This window comes from Callorhinchus milii, unplaced genomic scaffold (assembly GCF_018977255.1).
Source record: "Callorhinchus milii isolate IMCB2004 unplaced genomic scaffold, IMCB_Cmil_1.0 Scaffold4, whole genome shotgun sequence".
In the NCBI taxonomy this organism is placed as follows: domain Eukaryota; kingdom Metazoa; phylum Chordata; class Chondrichthyes; order Chimaeriformes; family Callorhinchidae; genus Callorhinchus; species Callorhinchus milii.
In genome coordinates, this window is record NW_024704745.1 from 256,583 (window position 1) to 279,957 (window position 23,375).

The 23,375-nt window shown below is 48.3% G+C and overlaps 2 protein-coding genes across 3 annotated transcripts in view; one reads left to right on the forward strand and one right to left on the reverse strand.

Moving 5' to 3' along the window:
• numa1 (nuclear mitotic apparatus protein 1) overlaps positions 1 to 8,368 on the reverse strand; it is a 36,771-nt gene extending 28,403 nt beyond the window's left edge. Inside the window, exons 1-6 of the mRNA XM_007911796.2 lie at positions 7,997 to 8,368; positions 6,039 to 6,106; positions 4,888 to 4,973; positions 3,662 to 3,744; positions 2,850 to 2,876; positions 404 to 492 (exon numbers count right to left, since the gene is read on the reverse strand). Coding sequence (XP_007909987.1) covers positions 404 to 492; positions 2,850 to 2,876; positions 3,662 to 3,744; positions 4,888 to 4,973; positions 6,039 to 6,080 — 327 coding nt within the window. The 5' untranslated portion in view covers positions 6,081 to 6,106; positions 7,997 to 8,368. The remainder of the gene's footprint in view (positions 1 to 403; positions 493 to 2,849; positions 2,877 to 3,661; positions 3,745 to 4,887; positions 4,974 to 6,038; positions 6,107 to 7,996) is intronic.
• Positions 8,369 to 14,650: 6,282 nt separating this feature from the next.
• Positions 14,651 to 23,375, forward strand: part of LOC103190886 (leucine-rich repeat-containing protein 51) — an 8,810-nt gene continuing 85 nt past the window's right edge. Inside the window, exons 1-5 of one of the 2 annotated variants that reach the window (XM_042334546.1) lie at positions 14,651 to 14,696; positions 18,196 to 18,287; positions 18,568 to 18,773; positions 20,035 to 20,183; positions 21,586 to 21,734. In XM_042334546.1, coding sequence (XP_042190480.1) covers positions 18,206 to 18,287; positions 18,568 to 18,773; positions 20,035 to 20,183; positions 21,586 to 21,734 — 586 coding nt within the window. In that variant the 5' untranslated portion in view covers positions 14,651 to 14,696; positions 18,196 to 18,205. The remainder of the gene's footprint in view (positions 14,697 to 18,195; positions 18,288 to 18,567; positions 18,774 to 20,034; positions 20,184 to 21,585; positions 21,735 to 23,375) is intronic. The other variant, XM_042334547.1, reaches the window with a different exon arrangement.

The window sequence follows — 23,375 nt, forward strand, 5'->3', positions numbered from 1 at the left end:
AAAGTAATCCGCCAATCGATTAACAACCAGGTTCCCACTTACTGCTAGGTAAACACAGACGTGTGTGTGGAGTATGGAAACTTGCCCAAACTTTGCCCTGACCAGGAATTGAACCCAGGCCCTCTTTTTTGCGAGGCGAGAGCTCTAACCACGAAGATGCAAGACTCCATCTGGACAGAGATCAGGCTGGATACAGTCCCCATCAAGCCATGGCTGATTCCCCTTCAGCCTAAACCTAACGGCACCAAAGCCCCAACCTTTAACCTGGCTGAGATTGGTTTAATTCAAGATTTGAGCTACTGTGTAGCTCAGTCCTGCAGTGGGTGGGGCCTACCTTTGACCACCAGAGGGGCCTCGGACACCGAGCGGCATTAGGGTGGCCACAGAGACAAGCAGACCTCACCTTGGCCACCTCCAGCTCCACATCCTCTCCGTACAGGAACTCTTGGCAAGAAACTAGATCTCCAACAGATGAGTTGTATTTGAAGTGCTCTGCAGATCAGTGAAAGTAAAAATAATAATAATAATCCTTGCATTTGATAAAGTGCCTTATCACCTCTTCACAACGTCTCAAAGTGCTTCACAGAATATACTGTAAAGTGAACTGACTGTATATTTTGTGGACAAAACATGGCAGCCGATTGCACACAGCAACGTCCCACAAACAGTCATGGATTGAGTGACCCAATTTTTTTTATTCTATTGTATTTTTGAAGGAATGTTTACCCCCGGAAAAGCGATCTGGCAATCGACTAACAACCGGATTCCTACTTACTGCTGGGTAAACAGAGGCGTGTGCGGAGTAAGGTTTCGCCCTACTGGGAATCGAACCTGGGTTCTCTCGCTTCCAAGGCAACTGCTCTAATCATTATACTATAAAAGGTCCAGAGCAGCAGTTAATCACACAACAGTCAGTGAACAAAGGTCCACATTTCGAGGTCAAAAAGGCTCGCTTGTCTGCAGCGGAGGCCACTTTTGAAGGATGATGAAATCTCACACACTCCATTTCCAAGGAGAAATTTATTGTGTGGAGGAAGGGTTAAATTACGAGGCCAGGTCTCTATTCCATTAAGTTTAGAAGGTTGGGGGATGATCTGATTAAGGTTTTTAAAATAATGAAGGGATTTGATAGGGTAGATTCAAAGAAACGATTTAGAGCTAGGCCATTTAGGAGTGAAATCAGGAAGCAGTTTCTCTCTCCCCCAAAAGGCTGTAGAATATGGCTGGATCCATTTTCAAGACTGAGGTGGATTGATTTTTGTTAGGTCAGGATATCAAGGGATTATGGGGCAAGGGCAGGAAGTTGGAGTTGAGATGCAGATCAGCCATGATCTTAATAGAATGGCAGAACAGACGCGAGGGCCTGAATGGCCTCTCTCCCGTTTCTAGGTATGAAACGTTTAAATGCATTAGACCCACGCAGCCATCCTCTCTCTGAATTTCTAGGTTCAGGCGACTTTAACTGAAAGAACTTGAAGCTCCATTAACTTTGCATCTGCTTATACAGCGGACATCAGTCACAGATTGAAAGAGAGATAAAAAAACACACAGAAAATTGAATTCCGAGACTATCAAAAAGCAAGCAAGCCAGAACACAACTTTAAGACAGCCAACACAAATATACAAATTTACATAACACCTTTCACATCAGGAAGATGTCCCAGGATGCTGTGCAGTCCAGGGAGAATTACCCAGAGCTTAGGAGATAAAATTCCTTTACACGGAGGATGTTTGGAATGTGCAATTCTCTGCTATAAACTTATTATTTGTCAATCAGCATAAATAATAATATTCCTTGCATTTGATATAACGATTTATCACATAATAGGCATGTCAAAACACTTCACAGTGTACACTGTACACTGTACAATACACTGTAAAGTTTAGTGACTGTATATTTTGTAGGCGAAATGTGGCAGCCAATTGCGCAGAGCAGTGTACCAAAAACAGTTTGATTCAGCAATCAAATTATCTTTGTTTATATACTATATGCATTTTTTTTCACAGATTATTCCCCCGGAAAAGCGACCTGCTAATCGACTAACAATCAGGTTCCTACTTACTGCTAGGTAAAGAGGTGTGTGGAGTAATGAAACTTGCCTAACATTTGGCCCAGCCTGGGAATCAAACCCAGGTCCTCTCGCTTGAGAGACGAGTGCTTCAACCAATTTAACAGGACTCCGAAAAAATAATTAGATGGGGTGTGGGGGGAATGAACGGGAGAGTGGGATTAGCCTCTACAGGTCACATGACGAAAATGCCAGCACAGACTTGATGGCTCAATGGGTTTATGTGAAGTAAGGTTTGACGATTCTAAAAATATTTTTTCCCTCAACACATAGAAAATGGAGTTCTGTAGTGTAGGGGGTTAGAGCACTTGTCTCACAAGCGAGAAGACTTGGTTCAATTTCCAGGTAGGGCGAAATGTTGGGCAAGTTTCCTTATCCACACGCCTGTTTACCCAGCAGTAAGTAGGAACCCAGTTGTTAGTAAATTGGCGGATCGATTTCCCGGGGTAATAATCCCTTCAAAAAAATAAATAAAAATAATAATTTGGTCACTTCAATCCACAATTGTTTGTGTGACACTGCTGTGCGCAATTGGCTGCCACATTTCGCCCACAAAACAAACTTTGCAGTGCATTCTGTGATAAGGCACTATATCAATTGCAAGGATTATTATTATCATTTATATATAGAGAGAGATTACGATATCCACAAATGTAGCAGAGCAATAGCAGTGGGTCTTTCTAATACACTTTGCAAAAGAGCCTGAAAATAACAGCCGTATGCCCAGCAAGTCAAGTGCAGCCATTGAAAAGTCACTGTGGTAACATGAAGTGCTCTTACCTGGCTGACTTGTCTTGCGTTCTGATCCTATAAATAGAGCAGGGGGGCCAGTCATTCAATAAGCAGGGCTGTCCACACATCCCTTCAAACAACGTATTCAAAACAGGAAAAGGAAGAAAACTCCCACTCTAACTAATATCTCCTAATGCATTGACCTACAAGGAAACATTACATGCTGTGCTTTATAGGGAGATGGATAAACTCAGTCTGTATTTACTGGATCCTTCAGTTGGGAGTTCACAGGTCCATTCACTCACACATATTACCACAAGAAATGACCCTTCATTTATTGAGCCCAGAGCTTGATCCTCATTTTAATGGTGGACAACACACTGTTCCTGTGCAGTGAAGATCAAAGCTACTTCCTGGAGGATTTCAAGATCCAATACACTAGTAATTAAATCCCTTCATATTCTGGCACCTCCCTACCTGCTTACTCCTCCCGCCTCCTGCTTGTCCCCTTCCATTCCACCATCAGCTGCCATTTTCACTTTCAACCATTATGCCCTGAAACTCTATAACACTCTCCCTTCTTCTTTCCCCATCGTCAGGTCGTGCCTCAAGACCTTCCTCTTCGACCACGCTTACGGTCACCTCCCCACTCCCTCCCAGGCTCGGCGTCGCACTCCGCCATTGTGAAACGCCATACATATAATACACACACATTATAATATGTGCATATTGTTGGTAGTGTCGACGTCAGGCTATTCAGCCATTAACAGCTTCTCAGAGGAAATCGACCACGGTCCAGATCACTTCTGAGGGTGTGTACACAGGAGGTTCTAGCTTATTATGTATTACTTTTTACTTACGTGCTAAAAAGTTGCAGACAAACCGAAGGCGATCCTCAATGGTTTGGTCTTCAATCTGATAAGAGTCACTTTCCTTCCCACTTCTGAAAGCAGGAAAGGGAACAGATTAAAGACATATTAAGGCCGGAAACAAGGTACAATGCTTTATCATATTGAAACATTTCAAAGTGCTTCACAGCAATAATAATCCTTGCATTTGATATAGAGCTTTATCACATCGTTGAGATGCCTCAAAGCGCTTCACAGAATATACTGAAACAAAACCAGAAGTCGCTGGGAACACTCAGCAGGTCAGGTATAGCATCTATGGAGAAAAGAAAGTGAATCAACGTTTTGGGTCCATGACCCTTCGTCAGAACGCAGTTGCAACCTGAAACGTTGACTCACTTTCTTTGTTTTTGTTTCAGTATATGTGAAGCACTTTGAGGCATCTCAACGATGTGATAAGGCGCTATATCAAATGCAAAAATTATTATTATAGGGCATGGAAGGGACTGAAAACACATGACTCCTGGTCAGAAATCTAATGTCCTGGCATAAATTACTCATAAAAGGTCCTGATGAAAAAGGCCCTTTGGACCATTTGATCTCATCCTTGCAGAACACTCCATTAAAAATGAACACCGAATAATGTGAAGGGATAATAATAATCCTTGCATTTGATAAAGCACGACTTTCAGACGTCTCAAAGGGCTTCACAAAATATACTGTAAAGTTAATTGACATTTTGTGGGCGAAACACGGCAACCAATTGCACACAGCAGTGTCCCACAAACAGGATTGATTATTAAACAAAAAAAAGTAACGGATTATTACCTCCGGAAAAGCAATCTGCCAATTGACAAACAACTGAGTTGTTTGTCAATTTACTTACTTACTGCTAGGTAAACAGCGACATGTGGAGTAAGGAAATTTGCCCAAAGTTTCACCCTGCCTGGGAATCGAACCCAGGTTCTCTCAGTTGCGAGGCAAATGCTCTAACCACTAAGCTACAGGATTCCACAAGGGATGTGGGGAATGAGATGGTATATGGCATCAGTAAAGCCCCTTAAAGAGGTAGCAGCAGCACAGACACAATGGCCTAAAGGGCTTCCTCGCCTAACGACAGAATCGAGCTATTTCTTAAACAAGTCCCAGCATAGCGGTCTCGAACACTCCTCATCTGCTATTGATCAGGTGTCTCCTCTGCATATATGAAAGGCCCTGTGTGCAGTTCTTTCACTCACATCCAGCAGACCATTTTGATGAACACAACACAATCGCGAAGTTGGGCCAGATTTTCGATTTTGTCCGACAAATTAAGACTGTTAACCTGATGGGAGAAAGAGAGAAAACCAAATAATAATCCTTGCATTTGATATTGTCGAGATGTCTCAAAGAGCTTCACAGGATATACTGTAAAGTGCAGTGACTTTGTATTTTGTGGCAATGTGCAACATCTGTCAGTTACAATAGGACTAAAACCAGATGTGGCTCGTGCCAACCCCTACATCAGCACCCACCCATTTTGTAACCTCGTCATTTTAATTCCATTTCACCACCTTCGGCCCATTTCCCTCAATCCTCTTTCACTGTGATAACATCCACAATCTTTCAGCACAAAACCCAAAGCCCAGGTTGCAAAGATTGAGCCAGGTGTGACTGAGCACCGCAAGTGGATGTTTTACAATCTCAAGAGTATGAGAGTGGAAACAATGAACTCTTTTTCAGTCCATTTGATCCATCATTGCAACACCTCAAAACAAATTGCAGAACTTTTAGAAACCTAGAAACAGGAAGAGGCCATTCAGTCCCTCGAGCCTATTCCACTATTCTATAAGATCATGGCTGATCTGTACCTCAACTCCAATTAGCCGCCCTTGCCCCGTATCCCTGACCTAACAAATATCTATCCACCTCAGTCTGGACATTGTGAACGGATCCAGCATCCACAGCCTTTTGGGGGAGAGAGTTCCAGATTCCAACTGCCCTTTGGGTGAAAAACTGCCTCCTGATTTCACCCTTAAATAGCCTGGCTCTAATTTCTTGTTCTGGATTCCCCACTAGAGGAAATAGTTTCTGTGCAGCTACCCTATCGAATCCCTGTTATTAATTTAAATACCTCAATTAGATCAGCCCTCAACCTTTTAAACTCAAGGGAATAGACGTCATGTTTTACTGTAAAGATAGACTGTCAGCCTAGACTACGAGCTCAAATCCCAATATGGACATGAATTCACAAACTTCTGAAGATATTGCTTAGCTAAGCTAATACCCTATATATTTTAATATATATACTATTTACAGCCCCAACCCACCCCTGTTCCCTATTCAAGTCAAGGCCAGTTCCAGTTAAGTGTTGCTATCAGAATCTCTATAATTGTCCGCTGCTTCTTACCCATTTCACCAGAGCCTCAGCCTTGGTTCTGTGCAGCACCATCTTGAGGAACTAGACTGACAAAAGCCCTGAAAAACAGCACAAGGCATCATGAACACAATGTGCCTGGAAAAACATAACCATCCAACAGAGGCAAAACATACAGCACGTAATCCCACAGCAAATACTGCCTCCACATTGGTACCAGTTCACTTCAACACATTTGCAGGATCATCATAAATTTAATAAGAATAATCCTTGCACTTGATACAGCGCCGTATCACGTCTTCGAGATGTCTCAAAGCGCTTCACAGAATATAGTAACGTGAATTGACTGTGGATATTGTGGGAGAAACGCGGCAGCCAATTACTCACAGCAGTGTCCCACACACAGTCGAGGATTGAGTGAACACATTATTATTATTTTTGAAATTATTACTACTACCGAAAAAGCTATCCGCCAACCAACTAACAAGCAGGTTCCTACTTATTCCAAGGTAAACAGAGGTGTGTGTGTGTGGAGTAAGAAAACTTGCCCAATGTTTCTCCCTGCCCAGGAGTTGAACCCCCAGATCCTCTCAGCGAGGCAAGTGCTCTAACCACTACACTATAGGACTCCACAAAGAAAGAAGTGGAGTGATGTGGCTGTAGAGCCTGTTATGAGCAGGAGAAAAGCACATGCAGAGACAGAGGAACACACACACACACATACCCATATTGGATTCATACTCACAATTTGACTGCACCAAATTAGTGCAGATATACTGCTCTCAACATTTTTGACCCCTATAATAATAATCCTTGCATCTCAAAGTGCTTCATAGGGTATCTTGTAAAGTGAATTGATTGTATATTTTGTGGGCGAAACACCCAGTTTCATTCCTTACTACTAACACTAGAGATCATGCCCATTGCTCTCCTCCAATGGGCATGATCTCTAGTGAGGAATGGGTTCCCTAGTGTGAGGGCAGAGCGGCTGAAGGCCTGACTGCCGATGGTGGGGTGAGCCAAATTGAATAAATGCACAAAACAAAAAGTTCACAGCATCTTATGTACCATAAATCCTGTAGCTCAGTGGTTAAGAGTACTCTTCTGGCAAGCGAGAGGACCTGGGTATGATTACTGGGCAGGGCAAAACCTCAGGCAAGTTTCCTTACTCCACACGCCTCTGTTGACCGAGCAGTAAGTGGAAACCTGGTTGTTAGATTTCCGGGGTAATAATCCATTCAAAAATAAAAAATAAAATAAATAATGCGGTAACTCAATCCACAACTGTTTGTGGGACACTGCTGTGCGCAAATGGCTGTTACATTTCACCCACAAAACAACAACACATTTATATAGCCCCTTTCACATCGGGAGGATGTCCCTAGGCACAGCCGCATTTGGCTGCACAGTTAATTGAAACAATTAATTCACTTTACAGTATATTCTTTGAAGTGTGTTGAGACAAAGACGTGATAAGGCGTTATATCAAATGCAAGATTTATAGAGCACACATAAAATGTTCAATAAAGATCCAATTCACAAGGTGCCAATTTCGGGCTCTCAGCATTTCAAAACATTGTCCATCAAAAAACACACAAATGTTTCGCCAAGCGCTGGGATGGGGTGGGGGCTAGCCCACAAGAGAGGTTAGTTGACAGCTGAGATGAATTCTCTTAGCATATTCAGATGGCAAGGTTATTAAAGAGGGTGTGCCCCAATTGCCATTCAAATCCTTTTGCTTGTTTGGCACGGTGACAAGAGGAGAGGAAGCCGTCTTGAACAATAAAAATAACAGACTCAGTCCACGAAAATTAGGGCCAAGCAGTTTGAAAGACAGCAGACAGGAGAGAATGCCTGCTTACTCAGCAGAGCCTCGCTGATTCTGGGCAGGTCGTGCCACAGTAACAAACCAAGCTAAAACTAGCAGACCGAGAGAGAGAGAGAGAGAGAGAGCAAGGGAAGCCAAATAAGGCCTTGAAATATCAGCTTACGAAAGCAGCAAGTGGCCAGCTGGCCAGACTGCACTGAAGTGAACAGTGAGCGTTCTGAGCTCAGAGACGTTAGACACACGTGTGTGGAGTTTCACTGCCACCTCCTCGGTCAGGGTTTGCTGCTCTCCTCTCTGCACTCCCTCAAACAAGGAGACAATTGCAGGCAACCATTTACATTCCACATTCCCCAGCCTGGACACAATATGCCTTCACTTCCTGTCCCACCCCTATTGCATCCCCTGCTACTTTAAACCAATGACCTTTTTTCTACCTCTTGACCCCCAATCCCAGTGCGAGAATGTAAAGTCAGACGCTCAACAGTGCACCTCTGACCCCCTGGGGCATCTGGTTTCATCTTCACTGCTCTAAGTACCGCAGCCGTAGAACCATCAGTGTTGACAGTGAGCTTTACATGTGCGTATTCACACCAGATAGGTGCGCAAAATGCTTCAAAGAGGCTCAGGGTCTGTGAGCTTAGGCAGGACCGGGATGTAGCAGGGAGATGCTGATCATAGGGCTCAGAGAGAGAAGCTTAAAGAATTTTGAAGGCATGGGAGAAAGTGCTGGGATTTTGGGGGAAGAATTCCCCAGAATAGCGGGTAGTCATATCAAACTGTCCACTCCCTCCCCTCAGCGGGCTCCGGCCTGCTCCATGTCCTCCTCGCGGCATGCCCCACCATTGGCAGTTGGGCCTTCAGCCTTTCTGCCCCCACCCTTTGGAACCACATGTCACAGTCCCTCCGCCTTGCTCCCTTCCTTGCCTCCTTCAAGACATGTCTCAAGACTCTCCTCTTCAACCGCACCTTCGGTCACACTCCTACCCCCACCCTCCCTGCCAGCTCACACACTGATGGTAGGACAGCAAAGTAATTTTTTTGACCTGCCCTTTCCCCCTGTATGCCGACTCATCTTAAAGATCAAATAATAACCCTTGCATTTGATATATGTTGATATATCATGTCTTTGAGACATCTCAAAACACTTCACAGAATATACTGTAAAGTGTAGTGACTTTTTGGGGACGAAAAGTGACAGCCATTTTATTTATTGATGAAGGGATTATTACCTCTGGAAAAGCGATCCACCAATTGATTAACAATTGGGTTCCTACTTACTGCCAGATAAAGAGGTGTGTGGAGCAAGGAAACTTGTCTAACACTTCGCCCTGCCCGGGAATTGAACCCAGTTCCTCTTACTTGCAAGGCGAATGCTCTAACTAATAACAACAACAACATTACATTTGTAAAGTGCCTTTCACGTCGGGAGGATGTTCCAAGGCGCTGGACAATCAGTGTTTCGGACCCGAGCTGGGGGTCAGGATCGTGGAGGGGGCAGCGGGGGGGGGGGAAGAAGGGTGGAGGCCCGTTGTGGGGGGGAAGGAGGGTGACCGAAGGCATGGTTGAAGAGAAGGTTCTTGAGAAGGGTCATGAAAGGCTCCATACAAATATAATTTTGTTGTTGTTGTTGATGCCAAGGGAGGGGGCGAGGCGGAGGGACTGTGGGATGTAGTTCCAGAAGGTGGGGGCAGAGTAACCGAACGCCCGCCCGCCAAAAGTGGGGCGGACGAGGCGGGAGATGTGAAGCAGGCCGGAGCACGCTGAGCAGAGGGAGGGGAGGGGGCAGGTTGTTAGGGGGTTAGGAGGAGGCAGAAGTAGGGGGAGCAAGGCCATGGAGGCTTTGAAGGTGAGGGCTAGGATGTTGAACTGTATCCTTTGTGTGATGGGAAGCCAGTGGAGTCGGGCGAGGATGGGGGTGATAGGGTCATGGAGCCCGGTGCGGGAGAGGACACTGGCTGCAGAGCTCTGGATGATCTGCAACCTATGGAGGGAGGAGTTAGGGAGGCCGACAATCAGGGAATTTGCAATAGTAAAGCCTGAATGTTATGAATGCATGTATGAAAGTCTCAGCGGCCTGCGGTGTGAGACAGTGGAGGAGCCGGGCAATGTTGCGGAGGTGGGGGAAGGCAGAGTGGGACATGGCACGGATGTGGATAGGATGTGGACAATGGATAGTTGAGGGTCAAACCACTAGGCTACAGGACTCCAAAACTCCCTTTTAGATGCATTTAGGCTGCACTCTCCACCTCTCAAAGCCAGTCAGGAACCTCGGCGTTTTGTTCCGACCCTGAGCTGCCCTTTCTCCCTCACATCCGCACCACAACTGGCACCACCTTCCATCACCTCCGGAACATCGCCAGACTACGGCACTACCTCACCCCTCACGCTGCTGAAACCCTGGTCCACGCCTTTGTCACCTCAAGGCTGGACTATGGGAACTCTCTCCTCGCGGCCTTCCCCCACCTCCCTCCACACTGCAGGTCATCCAGAACTCTGCAGCTCGTGTACTGTCCCGCACCAGACACCGCGACCACATCACTCCCACCCTCGCCCTCACCCTCCCCCTCGCCCTCATCCTCACTCCCACCCTCGCCCTCCCTCCCCCTCGCCCTCGCTCGCCTCCACTGGCTCCCCATCCCCCAGAGGATTGATTTCAAGATCCTCATCCTCACCTATAAGGCCATCCACGGCCTCGCTCCCTCCTACCTCTCTGACCTACTATCCCCCTACCTACCTGCCCGTACCCTCCGTTCCTCCGGCTCCGGTCTGCTCCACGTCCCCCGCCCCAACCGCCCTACCATCGGTGGTCGGGCCTTCAGCCTCTCAGCCCCGAGGCTCTGGAACTCCATCCCCCAGTGCCTTCGCCACTTCCTCCCTCTCCTCCTTCAAGGCCGGTCTCAAAACCTTTCTCTTTGACCGAGCCTTCAGCTCCACTCTCGACTCTCTACCCCCTCCTCGCTCCCTCCCTTCCCTCACACTGACCATTTCCCCCCTCCTCGTTCCCTCCCTGCCCTCCCCTCACCCTGACCATTTCCCCCCTACTCGGGTCCTGACCCAACTGTGCAGCGCCTTGGGACTTCCCCCTGACGTGAAAGGCGCTTTATAAATGGAATCTTGTTGTTGTTGTTGTTACTGGCAACTTATATTTTTGCCTTTATATTTTAGGGGTCACTTGATCCAGTGTTTAAACTCAGTAAACAATACCTCAATTTGAAGCTCACTCTAACCCTAAAGCAATCTGAACATAGGTCAATTCCTATATTTGATTGCTATCAAATATAGTGACTGTATTTAATAATAATCCTTACATTTGATATAGCGCCTTATCATGTCTTCAAGATGTCTCAAAGCGCTTCACAGAATATATTATGCAAATTATTATTAAATGCATATAATTATTTTAAATGTATTTTTGTATTGAAGGGATTATTATCCCCGGAAAAGTGACTAACAAGTGGGTTCCTACTTACTGCTAGGTAATCAGTGGCGTGCGGAGTAAAGAAACTTGCCTAAGGTTTTGCCCTCCCGGGGATCGAACCAGGGTCTGCTTACTTGCAAGGCGAGTGCTCTAACCATTGAGCTACAGGATTCCACATAGCGATTGCAATTGTAGGCAAATAAAGCAGCCAATTTGCATTCAATAGGATCACAGCAATTAGGCAAATGACTATAACAACAACATTACATTTGTATAGCGCCTTTCACGTCAGGAGGACGTCCCAAGGCACTGGACAGTGTACAGTATTTCAGAAGCGAGCTGGAGTCAGGGAGGGGAAGGAGGAGTGACTGATGGCATGGTTGAAGAGGAGGGTTTTGAGGTTGGACTTGAAGGAGCCTAAGGAGGGTGCGAGGTGAGGACCAGGATCTTGAACTGGATCCTCTGAAGGATAGGGAGCCAATGGAGTCGGGCGAGAATGGGAGAGATGGGGTCTAAGGTGGAACATTAGCAGGAAAGCGTTTTTTCCAATACAGTTACAAGATCTTTAAAATTCACATCAACAACAACAACAACAACAAGATTCCATTTACACAGCGCCTTTCACGTCAGGAGGACGTCCCAAGGCGCTGCACAGTTGGGTCATGACCCGAGCAGGGGGGAAATGGTCAGGGTGAGGGGAGGGAAGGGAGGGAGCGAGGAGGAGGAAGAGAGTCGAGAGGGGAGCTGAAGGCACGGTCAAAGAGAAAGGTTTTGAGACCGGCCTTGAAGGAGGAAAGGGAGGAAGCGGCGAAGGCACTGGGGGATGGAGTTCCAGAGCCTCGGGGCTGAGAGGCTGAAGGCCCGACCACCGATAGTAGGGCGGTTGGGGCGGGGGACGTGGAGCAGACCGGAACCAGAGGAACGGAGGGTACGGGCAGGTAGGTAGGGGGATAGTAGGTTGGAGAGGTAGGAGGGAGCAAGGCCGTGAATGGCCTTGTAGGTGAGGATGAGGATCTTGAAATCAATCCTCTGGGGGATGGGGAGCCAGTGGAGGCGAGCGAGGGTAGGAGTGATGTGGTCCCGAAGCCTGGTGCGGGACAGCACACGAGCTGCAGAGTTCTGAATGACCTGCAGCTTGTGGAGGGAGGTGCCGGGAAGGCCGGCGAGGAGAGAGTTCCTATAGTCCAGCCTTGAGGTGACAAAGGCGCGAACCAGGGTCCCAGCAGCGTGAGGGGCGAGGCAGTGCCGTAATCTGGCGATATTCCGGAGGTGATGGAAGGCGGTGCCAGTTGTGGTGCGGATGTGAGGGAGAAAGGACAGCTCAGGGTCGAACAAAACGCCGAGGTTCCTGACTGGCTTTGAGAGGTGGAGAGTGCAGCCTTGGATGCTGATGGTGTCAGCGCCTGAGGTGCGGAGGCGCTGACGTGAGCCAATCAGGAGGGCCTCGGTTTTTCGCACGTTGAGCTGAAGAAAGTTGTCTCTCGTCCAGGACTCGACGTCGGACAGGCAGGCCGTCAGGACATCGGTGGTCGTGGAGTTGAGAGTAGGGGAGGAAAGGTAGAGCTGGGCGTCATCCGCATACACGCGGAAGTCAACCCCATGTCTCATCAAAGTAGATGGGACCTCAGTCTGAAGTCAGATTGGACTGAGAGCTTAAAGCCCAAAACTAGGGCATAATTGCATTTTTAATGACCACTTCAAGTGTTCTGTCTGAAATAAATACAAGTTGATGCTTAGGACTCAAAGGAGTCCCACCCATTGAGCCAAGCTGACACTTAGCAAGTTATTTGCTAAAATAAATGAAACCGATAAACAATAATAATGCTTGTATTTGATACAGCACCTTATCACATCTTCGAGACGTCTCAAAGCGCTTCACAGAATATACTGTAAAGTGTCATCGCTGTGTATTTTGTGGACAAAATACGGCTACCAATTGCGCACAGCAGTGTCAAATGCAAAGATTATTATTATTTTATTAAATCAAGAACAGGTTCATAGACTCACTGGATGAAGATAACATTGTATTTATCAACCAACTGTATATTCCAGGGCAAAACCTTAGGCCCGTTTCCTTACTCCACACGCCTCTGTTTATGTAGCAGCAAGAAGGAAACCCGATTATTAGTCAATTGGTGGATCACTTTCTTTGGTGGATCACTTTCTGGTAGTAATAATCCTTCAGAAAAAAAATGTGGTCACTCAATCCACGGCTGTTTGTAGGGACACTGCTGTGCACAATTGGCTGCCGCGTTTCATCCACAAAATTCAGAGTTAATTTCAGTTTACAGTGTATTCTGTGAAGCGCTTTGAGACGTCTCAATGACATGAGGCGCTATATCAAATGCAAGGATTATTATTAATAGTATTATTATAACTGGCTCCCCAGCCCAGAGCCCAGAGCCCTGCCCTCCCACACCATCACCCAATTCCCCCTCCTTCCTCCCGGGACTGAAGCGCTGGACCCCGGAGGGGCGGACTTGCTTGTTACCGGGTATCCGGCTGGGATTGGTGAAGCCGGGGCTGTAGCTGTCGGTGTCCCGGGGTCGGGCTGTGGCTGTGGCGGCTCCGGGGCCGCGCGCTCCCGCCTTTCGTATGTCGGTTATTTTGAGTCAGATTCAAATTTCAAACGCTTTTCGCGAGCCCCACGTTCTCATTGGCTCTACACGTCACCGCCATCCGGGTCACTCGTGACCCCCCCCCCACACTGCGTCACCGGCAACTGGGTGTCTCCCCGTAAATGTCACCAGTTACTGCGTATTTCCGTGTAATACGTCACCAGTAAAGCTTATCCACGAGTAATGTGTCACCAGTCACTGAGTATCGACCAGGGTCGTTAAACCCGCAATATTTCCCGCGAATTCGGTGCTTGTGCTGTTAGGGATGAGCTTGATTGGACTAGGAGTGAATGTATCGACACGTGAAAGGTCCAATGAGAGCACAGAATGGGTTGAACAGGCGGAGGGTCAAATGGGAGCCCAGGATGGATTGATGGACAGGCGGATGGTCCAATGGGATTGCTTGATGGGACAGTTCAGGTTGGTAAGTTTCGGGATGTCGTGGCCGCCAAACGTGGAGCGGAGGGGTCGAGGGACGGATGTAGATGGGGCTGAAAGGGTCGCTCTTGAAAGAAAAAACACAGACGGAATGGGCCGAATGGCCGTCTTCTCGGCTGTAAAATGGACCGCGTAATTACCACTCCCAGCATGCATCGCGCAACAGAGATGATGGCGTCCAAGGTGCAGCAGCACCACGTGACGACGACGACTACAAATCCGGCGTGCACCGGGCGACAGCGAGGTGACGGCACTCAACATGTGGCATCACATGACGCAGGGAACTACAACTCCCATCGTGCATTGCGCGTAGCAGTTACCCCGGAGCCTGGGGTGTGTGTGTGCGCGCGTGCGTGCACAAATGGAGGGAGAGACAGACCCTGAGGCAGGTAAGGATTTCTCCCCCCACACACAGGGGGAATGGCCTCCTCACATACCCCGGCTGCAGCACTGCTCACAACAACAACAATAATAATTGAGGTCCAGCAGTGTAATAATAATAATCCTGGCATGTGATACAGCGCCTTATCACATCTTCGAGACGTCTCAAAGCGCTTCACAGAATATACTGTAAAGTGTAGTGACTGTGTGTTTTGTGGGTGAAACGCAGCAGCCAATTGCGCACAGCAGTGTCCCACAAACAGTTGTGGATTTTTGAGCAACCAATTCTGATTATTTTATTTATTTCATAATAATAGCTTTATATAATAGATGCACACTCCAGTAGCATAGTGGTTCGAGCACTTGTCTTGCAAACGATAGGACCTGGGTTTGATCCCCGGGCAGGGCAAAACCTCAGACAAGTGGATTCCAGTTGTTAGTCAATTGGTGGATTGCTTTTCCAAAGTAATAATCCCTCAAAAAACAATTTGGTCCCTCAATCTACAACTGTTTGTGGGACACTGCTGTGTGAAATTGGCTGCTGTGATTCACCCACAAATATACGGTCAATTTACTTTGCAGTATACCGTGGAGTCCTGTAGCTCAGTGGGTGGAGTCCTGTAGCTCAGTGGTTAGAGCACTCGCTTTGCAAGTGAGAGACCTGAGTTCAGTCCCCGGCAGATCAGGGCCAAACCTTGGGCAAGTTTCCTTACTCCACACAGAGTCTAATAATAATAATCCTCCAAAACCAAAAACAATAATAAATTGGTCATTTTCAATCCACGACTGTTTGTGGGACATTGCTGTGCGCAATTGGCTGCCGCGTTCGCCCACAAATATGCAGTCAATTCACTTTACAGTATATTCTGTGAAGCGCTTTGGGACGTCCTCCCGACATGAAAAGCGCTATATCAAATGCAAGGATTATTATTATTACTAGCTGTACACATTGCAGCTTCGCTTGCAACCAAAGGATCCAATATGGAATGCAGATTGACAGACAGACATTTCATCTTTATCTCTGCTCAGCTGGGAGGACTCCTGTGGGAGGACTTCTTTAATATATTTTCTCTCACAGTCTGTCTCTCTCTGTCTCTCGCTCAGTATCTCTCTCTCTCAGTCTCCCTCTCTCAGTCTCTCTCCCAATCTCACTCTCAGTTTCTCTTTGTCTCTATTTCAGTCTCTCTCAACCCAGTCTGTGTGTGTGTGTGTCTCTATCCCAGTCTCTCTCTCTCCCTCTCAGTGACTCTCTCGGTCTCTCTCCCAGTGTCCCCCTCAGTCTCTCTCCCAGTTTCTCTCTCAGTCTCTCTCTCACTATCTCAGTCTCTCTCTCTCAGAAAAAGTGCCAAACATTTGTTGCAGCATATAGATGTATCTCTCTGAACGGTGTGTGCTTTCCTCTGTCACTATGCAGTTGCAGAATGTGATGCATACCTCATATTTTGGGGCTTAGTTAAAGCATATTTTAATATAGCTCATCAACGATAGGAGATCCCCCAAAAAGTATGCCCATGACACTCCCCAGTGCAAGACCTTTCCGATAAAATATAAATCATGTCTCTACATCATGTCTCTATCGGTTATTGCATGATTGACGGACACACAAACAGACACACACAGACACACTGTCTTAGTACAGATTTTGAAGACATGATAAGGTGCTATATCAAATGCAAGAATTATTATACACATAAATGAACACATCAATCGTTGTTGTTGTTGTGCACTGAGATCAGCAGCACCAACTACAACCCAAACAAACCCTGAGGAAAAGACAAATCACAGGCTTCATTGTGACCCCACCATTGTCCAAACGACATCACAAGTAATGGAGAGGAAACATCATGGAAGGACTGAGCCCACACAGGGGCCAAGTGGATACATTTGCAGACACATGAAATATTGGGAGGGTTTTGTAAGGGAAAGGCAGACAGCGGGCAAACGTTTTTGTTGTTGTGACAGTTTTGGTAAAGTTACGACTGATCAGTGAGTCATTGACAGGAAGACATCAACTGAGAACCTTCTCCCCCATGAGAAAAGGTTAGAATTTCTGACCCAAGGCAGAAACTGTTACAATGTGGATTTCTGACTGCAAACAGTCATTGGTAACAACAACAACAACAACAACAAGATTCCATTTATAAAGCGCCTTTCACGTCAGGAGGACGTCCCAAGGCGCTGCACAGTTGGGTCATGGCCCGAGCAGGGGGAAATGGTCAGGGTGAGGGGAGGGAAGGGAGGGAGCGAGGAGGGGGGAAATGGTCAGGGTGAGGGAGGGAAGGGAGGGAGCGAGGAGGGGGAAGAGAGTCGAGAGGGGAGCTGAAGGCACGGTCAAAGAGAAAGGTTTTGAGACCGGCCTTGAAGGAGGAAAGGGAGGAAGCAAGGCGAAAGCACTGGGGGATGGAGTTCCAGAGCCTCGGGGCTGAGAGGCTGAAGGCCCGACCACCGATGGTAGGGCGGTTGGGGCGGGGACGTGGAGCAGACCAGAGCCAGAGGAACGGAGGGTACGGGCAGGTAGGTAGGGGGATAGTAGGTTGGAGAGGTAGGAGGGAGCAAGGCCATGAATGGCCTTGTAGGTGAGGATGAGGATCTTGAAATCAATCCTCTGGGGGATGGGGAGCCAGTGGAGGCGAGCGAGGGTGGGAGTGATGTGGTCCCGAAGCCTGGTGCGGGACAGTACACGAGCTGCAGAGTTCTGAATGACCTGCAGTGTGGAGGGAGGTGGCGGGAAGGCCGACGAGGAGAGAGTTCCCATAGTCCAGCCTTGAGGTGACAAAGGCGTGGACCAGAGTTTCAGCAGCGTGAGGGGTGAGGTAGTGCCGTAGTCTGGCGACTGGATTTAATGGGGATTGGGTTTAGAGCTGAGAGCTCCAGTGGGGGAGCGAGCACCAGTACAGTCAAAATGGGAAGAGAGCAGGGAATGGGGTTAGAGTAGGGAGATGGAACCATATCCGTGAGGTACCTAGAGAACAAAGCAGGAGATTTGTGAAGCTCCGACATGTTTGAGGGAATCGGTGAAGGATGTGAGATGCTAAATGAGATTGAGAAAAGAAACCCATAACAATCCTATCAGGCACGCCAGGCAACGAGGTAGAAAGCACGGGTTGAGGGGTGATTTTAGGACAGAGACCGGGAAGTATTTCATAATAATCCTTACATTTGATATAGCGCCTTATCATACTGTTGAGACATCTCAAAGTGCTTCACAGGATACACTGTTAAAGAGTAGTAACTGTATATTTTGTGGACAAAATGCAGCTGCCAATTGTACACAGCAGTGTCCCACAAACAGTCATGGATTGAGTGTCCACATTTTTGGGGGAGAGGGATTGTTACCCCGGAAAGCGATCCGCCAATCAACTAACCACTGGTAAACAGAGGCATGTGGAGTAAAGAAAGTTGCCTAAGATTTCGCCCTACTCGGGAATCGAACCTGGCTCCTCTAGCTTGTGAGGCGAGCGGACTAACCACTGAACTACAAGACTCCAGGCTTGTTCTTGTTCCCAGGTGGCCGCTGATGATGGGGAGCCCAGAGAAGCGGCCAGCGGAATATGGGCCAATCGTGGATTATTCCTACCGGGATCTGGACACCTTGACGGGTCTGTTAATGGGACTCGAGAACCACAGACTGTTACGTATAGCACAGAAACAGCTGGCTGTCCTCACTGCTGTCGGTCTCCACGTGAACCGCCCACTCTAAACTGCTGCACACGCTCTCTCCACGTTATAGACAGTCACAGCACATCCTCTCTCCATGTTAGTCACAGCGCACCGTCTCCCCGTGTGATAGACAGTGACAGCACACACTCTCTCTGGGTTATTGAAATGTATCTTGTGTGAGGCTGTGTTTGACACTCAGCCTCTCTCTGTCCCACACAGAGGCCTATGACGTGGCTGCCCGGCCTGGCCTGCGACCCTACACCTACACTGAGCAGGGCAGGATCCTCAGCTGCTCCTTCCGCATCAGCAACAACCAGCTTCAAGACATCAGCTTCCTGAACGAGCTGCTCACTCACGTGCTGGCCGACCCCACTCGCCTTTTCTGGCTCGATCTTTCCTTCAACTCCCTCGCACACATCCATCCTGTACGTTTCCTGCCTCTCACAGTGACCACCCCATTCCCTCTCCCGCTCACAGAGAAACCTCCACATATTCCCTAAGGAACAACACTCCATAAGCATAACAGACTCCATACTCTCCTACACTCTACAAGACTCCCCCTGTCAAGCCCACAACACCATCGGCAGTCGGGCCTTCAGCCTCTTTACCCCACACCCTCTGGAACTCCATCCAACAGTCCCTCCGCTTCACTCCCTCCCTTGCTTCCTTCAAGATCCTCCTCTTTGATAGCGCCTTTGGTCACCCTCCTACCTCACCCTGCCCTCCACCCCTCCTGATCCCAACCCCCATCTGGATCCAAATCCCTTACTGTCCTGCGCCTTGGGAAGTCCTGACGTGAAAGGTGCTGTGTAAATGTAATGTGTTGTTGCTGGTTCGACTCCAGCAGTTTCCCCAACAACAACAAAATTACAATTGTATACGCACATTCTGGGGTCCCCCCAAGCTTTGGCTCTTGCCAAACTGCACCTAATACTTTCCGGAAGTAGGTAATAATAATAATCCTTTCATTTGACATAGCGCTTTCTCACATCTTTGCGATGTCTCAAAGCACTTCACAAAATATACTGTAAAGTGAATTGACTATATCTTGTGGATGAAACACAGCAGCCAATTGCGCACAGCAGCGTCTCACCAACAGTCAAGGATTGAGTGAACAAATTATTATTTTTTTGGAAGGGATTACCCCCGGAAAAGCGATCTGCCAATCAACTTAACAACCAGGTTCCTACTTATTGCTAGGTAAACAGGCGTGTTTGCCTTGGGACGTCTTGGGACGTCCTCCTGACGTGAAAGGCGCTTTATAAATGGAATCTTGTTGTTGTTGTTGTTGTGTGGAGTAAGGAAACTTGCCGAACATTTCGCCCTACCTGGGAATTGAACTCAGGTCCTCTTGCGTGTGATGCAAGTGCTTTAGACACTAAGCTACAGGACCCTCACCTAACCAGCACCCACTCCCTCTGGTCTGTCAACAACACACATTATATTTACACAGCGCTTTCATGTCGGGAGGACATCCCAAGGTGCTAGACAGTCAGGGATTTGGACCTGAACTGTGGGTCTTGAGACTGGCCTTGAAGGTGGCAAGGGAGGGAATGAGGCGAAGGGACTGTGGGATGTGTTGGGGAGTAGAGAGGCTGAAGGTCCGGTCACCAGTGGTGGACGGAGCAGGTTGGAGCCTGCAGAGCAAAGAGGACAGTATATGACACACACTGTGTCTGTCACTAGGTACTGACGACCTTCAGTAACTTGCAGATTCTCTATCTACACGGCAACTCCATCAACAACCTGGCAGAGATCAGGAAGCTGGGCACAGTGGTCCCACTCAGGAGTCTCACACTGCACGGCAATCTGGTAGAGCTGGAGAAAGGCTACAGGTAACCACTCGTTCAGCCCAACCACCCAGGCTTGGTGTTCACCCTCACTCTCCCACAATCACCCCACCCTGCTCGATCACCACCCCGCACGATCTCCCACCCCCACCTTTTCTCCCCACCTCCCTCTCTACAAACCCTTAAAATCTCCTCATCAGGAAACAAACCAATTCACTTATAAGACCATAAGACATAGGAGACGTAGGCCATTTGGCCCGTCGAGGCTGTCCAGCCATTTAATCAGATCATGGCTGATCTTCTAACCTTATTCCATTTACCCGCCCTATCCCCATATCCTTTAATCCCTCTATCCTTTAAAAATCTATCAACCTCAGTCTTGAATATGTTCAAGGACTGAGCATCCACAGCCTTCTGGGGTAGAGAATTTCACAGATTTACTACCCTCTGAGTGAAGAAATGTTTCCTCAACTCAGTTCGAAAAGGCTGACCCTTAATCTTGAGACTATGACCCCTAGTTATAGATTCTCCAACCAGGGGAAACAGTCTCACGGCATCCACCCTTAAGAATCTTATAGGTTTCTATAAGATCACCTCTAATTCCTCTATATTCTAGAGAATATAGGCCTAATTTACTCAACCTCTCTGACCTGCTCACTCCCCAACCCACTACTTGCTGCCTCCACTCCACTGGCTCTGGTCTCCTACTGGTCAGCAAGGCACTCCTGGTTGGTTCCCATCATTGCCTCCACACATCAGGCATCGACAGCATCACATCCATGGATGCACTTTACTAACCCAGTCCGGATCCTTGGTATCTTGTTTGACCCTCAGCTATCCTTCCTACCCCACATCTGTGCCATGACCCGTTTTGCCTTCCCCCTTCTCCGCAGCATCGCCCAGCTCCACCACTGTCTCTCACCGCTTGTCGGCCTCCCCAACTCCTCCCTCCATAGGCTACAGATCATCCAGAACTGTGCAGCCCATGTCCTCTCCTGCACCAGGCTCCCCCATCCTCCACTGGCTTCCCATCACATAGAGGATACAGTTCAAGATTCTGGTCCTCACCTTCAAAGCCCTCCATGGCCTCGCTCCCCGCTACCTTTGCCACCTCCTAACCCCCTACCAACCTGCTCCCTCTGCTCAGCGGGCTCCGCCCTGCTTCACATCCTCACCTTGTCTGCCCACCATTGGCACTCTGCCCCCCCTTCTGGAATTCCCTCCCTCACTTCCCTGTCCACCCTCCACCGCCCCTCCCTGCTCTCCCTGTCCTTCCTCCCTTCCTTCCCCATCTTCAGATTGTACCTGAAGACCTTCCTATTTGACAGTACCTGCAGTCACCACCTCCCCCTCCCTCCGCCCCACCTGCCTTGCTCTGCCACTGTCAAGCGCTTGTACTATCCTGTGTAAATGCAAGTTGTTGTTGTTGTAACCTTTCATCTCTCAGGGTTAACCCATCGATGTCCTCCCCCAGGAGCCAAGTGCTGGGGATGATCCCACAGCTGAAGGTGCTGGATTTCAGCGCAGTGACCAGACAGGATCGCTCCACTGCGGCCGTCCTCAAGGCCTTCGAAAGGCGTAGCCACACCGTCAGGACCCCGCCCCACCCCCCAGCCCCCCCACCCCCAGCCCCAGCCCCAGTGACAGCACATGACAGCCTGATCTGGAACTTGCCGTGGATTGTGGGACTGGAATGTGCGCTCTCCCTGATTACCTCATTCCACAGAGCGTCACGGACTCTTTATAAACTGCTTTCTCTCACTTCTCGCTGTGTGACTGTTCAGATAAACCCGGGGTAGGGGAGGAGGTTAGTGGGGTTGGGGAGGGGGTTGGCGGGGTGGGGGGGATAAAGGAGAGGGTGGTGGAGTCGTGTTCAGTTGGGACCGAGGGTGATGGGAGTTCGGAGCTTGGTGCAGGGAAGGATACCGTGGCAGAGTTGTGACTCAGTTGCACTTTGTGAATGTTGGAGTTGGGGAGACCAGTGAGGAGGTGATGAGTGGAGTCCTGTAGTGTAATGGTTAGAGCACTCGCGAGTGAGGAAACTTGCCTAATGTTTGAATCTGCCACAAATTGAACCCAGGTCTTCTCGCTTGCGAGGCAAGTGCTCTAACCACTAAGCTACAGGACACGTATATTACATTCTCCCCCTTGATCCAATTTGTTTGTGGGTGTCTAACACGTGCAGAAATCATCACCGTGCTTAAGGGTCTCCAAATCAAGCTGTGAATTCCGTTGAACATGGAAATCTCAGAGATAATTTGTTGGAATGGAATGCACCTTCTCCCTGAGGGGATGCATTCTGGTCACCTAATTCCACAGAGCATTAGGTGTGGGTTGACAAGGGCCGAGGCTTGGGGACCCAGAGCCAATACAAAGCGTTGGCGTCCTGTTCGACCTTCAATTGTCTGTCACCTCCCACATCCCACTCCGCCTTTCCCCACCTTGACAACATTGCCCGGCTCCGCCACTGGCTCACACCGCAGGCCGCCAAGACCCTCATACACGCATTCATCACATCCAGGCTCGACTACGCAAACTCCCTCGTCGGCCTCCCAAATCCTCCCTCCACAGGCTTCAGATCATCCAGAACTCTGCCGCCCGCGTTCTCTCCCGCACCAGGCTCCGCGACCCTATCACCCCTATCCTCGCCCAACTCCACTGGCTTCCCATCACACAGAATACGTCAAGATCTGGTCCTCACTTTGAAAGCCCTCCATGCCTGAGAATCAAACCCAGGTCCTCTAAGTTGCGAGGCGCATGCTCTAACCAATAAACTCCACGTGTTTAAATGTGCTAAATTGGGGGACGAAGTGATGTTTTCTATTGAGGGAAAGAATGCCGGTTGAATAGTGGAACTGAATACACTTTCTGCATTTATGCTCGATTACAGTTTGGGTTCAATCGCTGATTGTTGTGTTGGTGTGTTGCTGGTACAGATTAGCTATTTTAATCTCAGTAATAGCGCACACTTCATACTCATTTTGTAAAACGACTTGTAATACATAATCTATGATGAGGCTCCAATGCAGTGCTGGGGGGTGTTGCAATAGCAGGGGTTATGTGTTTTCGGGTTCGGCATGAGACAAACTGATGTCTGCTGTCTACATTCATGAAAACAATAACTTTCTACATTTTTATTAATAAAAGCAGATCAGAGGCCTGAAACTGGCAGTCAGACTATTTTTACTTCATTTTAAAATCACAAAGAATGGAAGAAAGGTTTTAATTTCAGTCTTA